At 40.8% G+C, this 7715-nt stretch overlaps 1 protein-coding gene across 1 annotated transcript; it reads right to left on the reverse strand.

Moving 5' to 3' along the window:
* Positions 1-1939: 1939 nt before the first annotated feature.
* On the reverse strand, positions 1940-5916 carry LOC121576147 (dual specificity phosphatase 29). Its single transcript, XM_041889374.2, has 4 exons — positions 5711-5916; positions 5300-5529; positions 4547-4770; positions 1940-3013 (listed from the first exon to the last, which is right to left on the reverse strand). The coding sequence occupies exons 2-4, from the start codon at positions 5485-5487 to the stop codon at positions 2739-2741; spliced, it is 687 nt and encodes a 228-aa protein (XP_041745308.1). The 5' UTR covers positions 5488-5529; positions 5711-5916; the 3' UTR covers positions 1940-2738.
* Positions 5917-7715: the final 1799 nt, after the last annotated feature.

Here is a 7715-nt window from a genome sequence, read left to right on the forward strand (position 1 = left end):
TATTGCTCTTTTGTAGCCTTTCTACCTGTAAAGAATGGCTGGTAGGGTCAGTTACATGGGAAGACCTGGCTATGTGCACAAACAAGCAGTCTTTTATTGATGACTTTCTCCTTTTTTCAGACACTTTAAAAATGCTGTACATTTTAGCATAAAATAAATTAGGATTGACCATGCACACTATTCTACTCCATTGACTTACAACTGACTTAACGTCAGATTAATTGGGAGTTTTGAAGTTCAAAATGTTAAATGACAGACCTCTAAGCCAAGGCAATGTCCTCTTTATAAAACTTCAGCATTTAGTTTAAAGGGGCAGTCTGCAGTTGATACATACATTTTTGGACTGTGTGATGATGTACAGTGGCTTGCGAAAGTATTCACCCCCCTTGGCATTTTTCCTATTTTGTTGCCTTACAACCTGGAATTTAAATGGATTTTGGGGGGGTTTGTATCATTTGATTTACACAACATGCCTACCACTTTGAAGATGCAAAATCATTTTTTTGTGAAACAAACAAGAAATAAGGCAAAAAAACTAAACTTGAGTGTGCATAACTATTCACCCCCTCCCAAAGTCAATACTTTGTAGAGCCACCATTTGCAACAATTACAGCTGCAAGTCTCATGGGGTATGTCTCTATAAGCTTGGCACATCTAGCCACTGGGATTTTTGCCCATTCTTCAAGGCAAAACTGCTCCAGCTCCTTCAAGTTGGATGGGTTCCGCTGGTGTACAGCAATCTTTAAGTCTTACAACAGATTCTCAATTGGATTGAGGTCTGGACTTTGACTAGGCCATTCCAAGACATTTAAATGTTTCCCCTTAAACCACTCAAGTGTTGCTTTAGCTGTATGCTTAGGGTCATTGTCCTGCTAGAAGGTGAACCTCCATCGCAGTCTCAAATCTCTGGAAGACTGAAACAGGTTTCCCTCAAGAATTTCCCTGTATTTAGCGCCATCCATCATTCCTTCAATTCTGACCAGTTTCCCAGTCCCTGCCGATGAAAAACATCCCCACAGCATGATGCTGCCACCACCATGCTTCACTGTGGGGATGGTGTTCTCGGGGTGATGAGAGGTGTTGGGTTTGCGCCAGACATAGCGTTTTCCTTGATGGCCAAAAAGCTAAATTTTAGTCTCATCTGACCAGAGTACCTTCTTCCATATGTTTGGGGAGTCTCCCACATGGCTTTTGGTGAACACCAAACATGTTTGCTTATTTTTTTCTTTAAGCAATGGCTTTTTTCTGGCCACTCTTCCGTAAAGCCCAGCTCTATGGAGTGTACGGCTTAAAGTGGTCCTATGGACAGATACTCCAATCTCAGCTGTGGAGCTTTGCAGCTACTTCAGGGTTATCTTTGGTCTCTTTGTTGCCTCTGATGAATGTCCTCCTTGCCTGGTCTGTGAGTTTTGGTGGGTGGCCCTCTCTTGGCAGGTTTGTTGTGGTGCCATATTCTTTCAATTTTTTAAATAATGGATTTAATGGTGCTCCGTGGGATGTTCAAAGTTTCAGATATTTTTTTATAACCTAACCCTGATCTGTACTTCTCCACAACTTTGTCCCTGACCTGTTTGGAGAGCTCCTTGGTCTTCATGGTGCCGCTTGCTTGGTGGTGCCCCTTGCTTAGTGGTGTTGCAGACTCTGGGGCCTTTCAGAACAGGTGTATATATACTGAGATCATGTGACAGATCATGTGACACTTAGATTGCACACAGGTGGATTTTATTTAACTAATTATGTGACTTCTGAAGGTAATTGGTTGCACCAGATGTTATTTAGGGGCTTCATAGCAAAGGGGGTGAATACATATGCACACACCACTTTTCCGTTATACATTTTTTAGAGTTTTTTTGAAACAAGTTATTTTTTTTATTCCACTTCACCAATTTGGACTATTTTGTGTATGTCCATTACATGAAATCCAAATAAAAATCCATTTAAATTACAGGTTGTAATGCAACAAAATAGGAAAAATGCCAAGGGGGATGAATACATTTGCAAGGCACTGTATAGCCATGGATTATTGAATAATATAACTTTTAAATGCCTCATGACCTTAGTTCAACTGTCAGTTCAACTGTCGTACCCCATCACAACCCAAAATATAAGCTTGTTTTACTCCAAATGTTTGTAAATAAAGCCAATGTAAACAAACACTGTATAGCTTACAAACATGGTTAAACTAGTTTAGATCTCATGGATGGTCTGTCAGTGTAAATGTATGGATGCAAGATCTTCATCTGACCCTGCTTCTCACAACAGGAAAATAATCCTGCAGCAACAGGAAATGTGGATTATAATGAATGGCCATTTTTGTAGTGGTTGATATATTTTTCATTAGGGAAAATTTAAGTCTGAAATGTTCAAGTGTAAATTACTAACTTTGGATGCCTTTACAATTAGCATTTCCTGCTGTGCAAGAAAATGATCTACGACAAAGTGATCAAATTAAGATAGCAGATCTGTAGCTATTGTCTATGAATTTGAGTGTTAAAATTTCTCGGGCCCCATCCCTTAGCGGTTTACCAAAACAAGTGGTGGGATGGTTGCTTTGTTATTGTTATTGTTTGAACTGTGGATTTCCACTTTAACTCTTTTAAATTTGAAGTACAATTGGAGTACAGTATTTTTGAAGGACTAGGAAACCTACTTGTTAGACAATTTTTTCACTGTACACATTTCTTGTGGAACCAAATGATCTAAATGAAATACATGTCCCTTTTCTCAGGGTGCATCGATCACATTTTATCCTTCTTTTCATCCTCCTCTCTTTCCTTGTCGTTTTCTTCTCCTCCTTTTCCCTCGTCAGTCGTCACTCCGTTCCTCTGTTCTAAGAGGTAGGTGTCCAGCTGCCGGAGCTGTTTCAGGAAGCCCCAGTTGGGGATGATACGCCTGCGTCGCTTCACGTGGTCCACGGCGTCCACTACCGTCATGTTCTTACAGATCATCAGGTAGGCCAGGAACAGGGTGGCTGACCGACTTCTCCCCATCACACAGTGCACCAGCAGCTTATCTACATGGAAACGCATAGAAAAACATGACTGGAAGAAGAGGTGTTTGTTATTAGAATAGAACGGTACCCCTGTATAATTACTTGAATGAATAAGCATTAATAACCTTACATTTTTTGTAAACATTTATAAACATTTCAAAGTATTTATAAGCTTTGCCATTCATAGGCATTTATAACAATGCTTTATAAAGAAATTATAAGCACTTACAGTTGAAAAAGGAAGTTTACATACGCCTTAGCCAAATACATTTAAACTCAGTTTTTCACAATTCCTGACATTTAATCCTAGTAAAAATTCACTTTCTTAGGTCAGTTAGGATCACCACTTTATTTTAAGAATGTGAAATGTCTGAATAATAGTAGAGAATGATTTATTTCAGCTTTTATTTATTTCATCACATTCCCATTGGGTCAGAAGTTGACATACACTCAATTAGTATTTGGTAGCATTGCCTTTAAATTGTTTAACTTGGGTCAAACGTTTCGGGTGGCCTTCCACAAGCTTCCCACAATAAGTTGGGTGAATTTTGGCCCATTCCTCCTGACAAAACTGCTGTAACTGAGTCAGGTTTGTAGGCCTCCTTGCTCACACACGCTTTTTCAGTTCTGCCCACACATTTTCTATAGGATTGAGGTCAGGGCTTTGTGATGGCCATTCCAATACCTTGACTTTGTTGTCCTTAAGGCATTTTGCCACAACTTTGGAAGTATGCTTGGGGTCATTGTCCATTTGGAAGACCCATTTGCGACCAAGCTTTAACTTCCTGACTGATGCCTTGAGATGTTGCTTCAATATATCCACATAATTTTCCTTCCTCATGATGCCATCTATTTTGTGAAGTGCACCAGTCCCTCCCACAGCATGATGCTGCCACCCCCGTGCTTCACGGTTGGGATGGTGTTCTTCGGCTTGCAAGGGACCCCCTTTTTCCTCCAAACATAACAATGGTCATTATGGCCAAACAGTTCTATTTTTGTTTCATCAGACCAGAGGACATTTCTCCAAAAACCACAATCTTTGTCCCCATGTGCAGTTGCAAACCGTAGTCTGGCTTTTTTATGTGGCTTCTTCCTTGCTGAGTGGCCTTTCAGGTTATGTCGATATAGGACTCGTTTTACTGTGGATATAGATACTTTTGTACCTGTTTCCTCCAGCATCTTCACAATGTCCTTTGCTGTTGTTCTGGGATTGATTTGCACTTTCGCACCAAAGTACGTTCATCTCTAGGAGACAGAACGCGTCTCCTTCCTGAGCGGTATGACGGCTGCGTGGTCCCATGGTGTTTATACTTGCATACTATTGTTTGTACAGATGAACGTGGTACCTTCAGGCGTTTGGAAATTGCTCCCAAGGATGAACCAGACTTGTGGAGGTCTACAATTGTTTTTCTGAGGTCTTGGCTGATTTCTTTTGATTTTCCCATGAGTTGTAATGACTCCAACCTAAGTGTATGTAAACTTCCGACTTCAACTGTATAATTTCTTATTCATTAAAGTTCTAATAAAATGTCACCCAAACTAAGACTAACTTACTCTCAGGTATGTTGAGTGTTTGGTCGATGAACTGGGCTGTAGGAAAGAAGTACTGGCTAAGGTCAAAGGTTGGAGTATCCTCTGCCACGACCCCATGGTAGACCACGTCCATGTCGCTGTAGAACTCCGCTCCCGTGTCCACATTGTTCCACGTCCCCTCTGCTGCGTTCAGGATGTGGGTCATGCCCAATTTCTTCAGGTTATATTTGTCTTTGGCACTCTCTCTGTCAATGTAAGGATTTACTAGCCTGAGTGCCAGTCAGTTTGTGCTATCATGCTAACTCCTTGTCAGTCACTCATTGTCATACCAAATGGTTTGTTTATAATGATCAAATGGAATTGGCAAGAGCACAAACAGACTGGGGACCTGGCTAAGGATGCAGGCAGGGACCTGTACTGCAGGTAGGAGACAAAGGGTGTACTCAAACAGTTAATACATCAGACAGTAGGTAACTGTTATAAATCTGTATATAATGCAGTAATACTCAGTTATAATACTTGAGAATACTGAACAGATATAACACTTAAGGTAAATAATAGCCTTGCTGGCCATAGACAATATACTGTATATAGGTCCTATATCTATGGTTTCTGGTCTCTTGCCAACTCCTTAGGGAAATGTCAAGCCAAACATTTTACATGACAAGGCGTTGGCATTATAGAACGAACAGACTGCCTGGCACTCAAGCTAGGTAAATAATGCTACTTTATGTTGAATTTGATCTCTTACAGAACACAGACTGCCTCACTTACTCGTCTCCAATCCAGACATTGGGCCAGACCTGGTTGATGTGAGTGTACTCCATGCAGTCACGGTTAAGGATCTTCTCCAGCTCATAGCCTCCAGGTGTGACGTATTCCACCACAGGTTCAGGTGGCTTCGTCTTAGGAACAAACTTTTTCTTCACAGTTGCACACCTCTTGGAGCTGTGAGACGCCATGTTTATCACAATAGCTTCCTGCTTTCACACAGGATCCATTCCCTTAAAAATATAAAATAAAGTTTTGATTTGGAGCTATTTCCTTCTAACGTGCCACAAAGACAATGTCGTAAGACAGGTATCTATGGCACATTTCTGTTAATGTGCATTTTAGGCATTATTTAAATCCCTAACATGCACTGGCAACAGTTAGAATTAGAATTCTGGTCAAAGAACAACATACCAAGAGATTTAATTGAAGTCCTCTACTGTACGGTTGGGATGGTGTTCTTCGAGTGTAGCCTTTTAGAGTGTAGCCTTATGTGTGTTTCCTGTTGTCAAATGTGGTAAAATGTTGTCAAACAGTTGGAGGAAACCAATAGAACCCAGTGCTTGAAGTTTAATTCTGGGAGCCTGACGAGTGGAGTCGGTCGGGGGCACAGATTGTATAACTGGACAGGCATCAAATTTAGAGGATATTTTTAGTGCTCTGAAGTGGAAGCAAGGCCCCCTGACCTTAGCCTTAGCGGCTGAGTAACTTGCCTGTAGGGAAAAACCTCCTCAGTCATAGGTTGCGTCCAAAATGGCATCCTATCCCCTATTGTGCTGTATTTTTGAACGAGAGCCCCCAGAGTCCCCAATGCAGGCTCTAGTCAAAAGTAGTGCACTATATAGGGAATAGGGTGCCATTTCAGATGCAGACATCTACTCCTAAACAGAGCTGGGAACTTTAATCTCTGCTGCTGGCAGAAGGAAGCTGTGCTGTGCTTATCCTTCCTTTGCCAAACGATATATCCCATATTCACTCCAGTGAACGGGGTATGCCAAGCACCTGTTCAAGCATAAGAATGATTCCTTGGAATTCTGTCAGTTTACATATCACAGTCTTAAAGAGAGGGCCGTGGGATTTTGTTCGTCATTCTATAAGAAGGAGTAGGCCTATACTTAAAGTCATATAGTCAAAGAAATATGGAACTTTGATGGGTGTTTCTAGGAAGAAATGTAATTGAAATATGTCAAGGGATAAGATGGGGAAAGGATGATAAAATGGTACACGTCTTGAGTTCTCAGTTGTATGATGATATGCGTGATGCGTGTTACTTTCGCTGATATTTTAAAGGCTCCTCAATGCGAGCCACACAACAGAAGTCCAAAAGTAATGATGATGATTGCAGTGTGGAAAGGAGTTGAACAAAGCCTTTTTACATGTCAAATTTCAGTTTTACACCATCAAGCTCCTCTCTTCTCCCCTTCACATCTTCATGCTCTGGCATCATTCGTTCTGACAGTGAAATCATTAGACCTGGGATGTTTATTTTATTATGACAGCGAGCGTCTCTCTTCTCTACAGTGCGATGCTCTGGAGTACAAGCATCTCTTAAGATGGCTCCATCTCTTTTCATCTTGTTTCATCTCTTTTATGAACCACAGTTGGCATATTTCTGTCATAGTAAATCAACCCTCTTACTTTAAGACATCACATTTTAACAGCTTCAGTGGTAGATTTCAGCAGTTTAGAAACATTTTTGATAGACAGGAAGTGACTGAATAAGTGTAACGTTATTTATTTATAAAGGTATGCAGACACATCAATATAACCTACATGTTGTTCCGTCTATTAGTCTCCATCGGTCTGTATAGATGTATTTCTATCAAGCAAAAATAGAAGTAGAAGAATATAATAATATAGCACGTTAGTGTTGTGGTATTAGAGACAAGAGATTCTGTGATGTCATACAACAATAGTCTTTCACAATTATACCATGAGTCATTATTCATTTCCCCATTCTCTCCAGAGTCAAGGATGTATCCAGATGGTACAGTTGGCTCAGACATCCAGTGATTGGGAGAAGCTGAGAATCCCTTGGCCCAGGCAGGGTGGGTGGTTCTGGGCTAGGTTTCGCTCTGGTGACAAGAACCGTGTTGGAGGCCAGGGCAACAGCAGGTGGTGGAGAGAACAGAACTGCACCATAGTACCCCTCCAGATGTGATTCTGCTAATTGAAGCGAATTAGAGGACCTGTTCTTCAGACTGTCGTCATTAGCATTTGGTGTTCATCGCAATCTGTCATTTCTAATGTTAGTTTGTCGTAAAAAGAAGAACATTGGTTCTAATGAATTCGTGTTTTATTAACTTACTTTTGTGGTTTTGTGCGTTGTCTCTGTAGGTACACTTGTTTGTTTCAGTTTGTACTCATTATTGTGAAGCAACAAATATCACAAGTCTTTGAATGATAAAAGTTGAATGTG

This window comes from Coregonus clupeaformis, chromosome 1, assembly GCF_020615455.1.
Source record: "Coregonus clupeaformis isolate EN_2021a chromosome 1, ASM2061545v1, whole genome shotgun sequence".
NCBI classification, from domain to species: domain Eukaryota; kingdom Metazoa; phylum Chordata; class Actinopteri; order Salmoniformes; family Salmonidae; genus Coregonus; species Coregonus clupeaformis.

Excerpts from the sequence above, each read along its gene's own strand:
- LOC121576147 (XM_041889374.2), bottom strand. The coding sequence starts at position 5,487 with ATGGCGTCTCACAGCTCCAAGAGGTGTGCAACTGTGAAGAAAAAGTTT. Across the intron at positions 4,771-5,299 it reads AATGTCTGGATTGGAGACGA|AGAGAGTGCCAAAGACAAAT; the intron begins GTAAGTGAGGCA and ends TTACATTGACAG. Across the intron at positions 3,014-4,546 it reads AACACTCAACATACCTGAGA|ATAAGCTGCTGGTGCACTGT; the intron begins GTAAGTTAGTCT and ends GTTTCCATGTAG.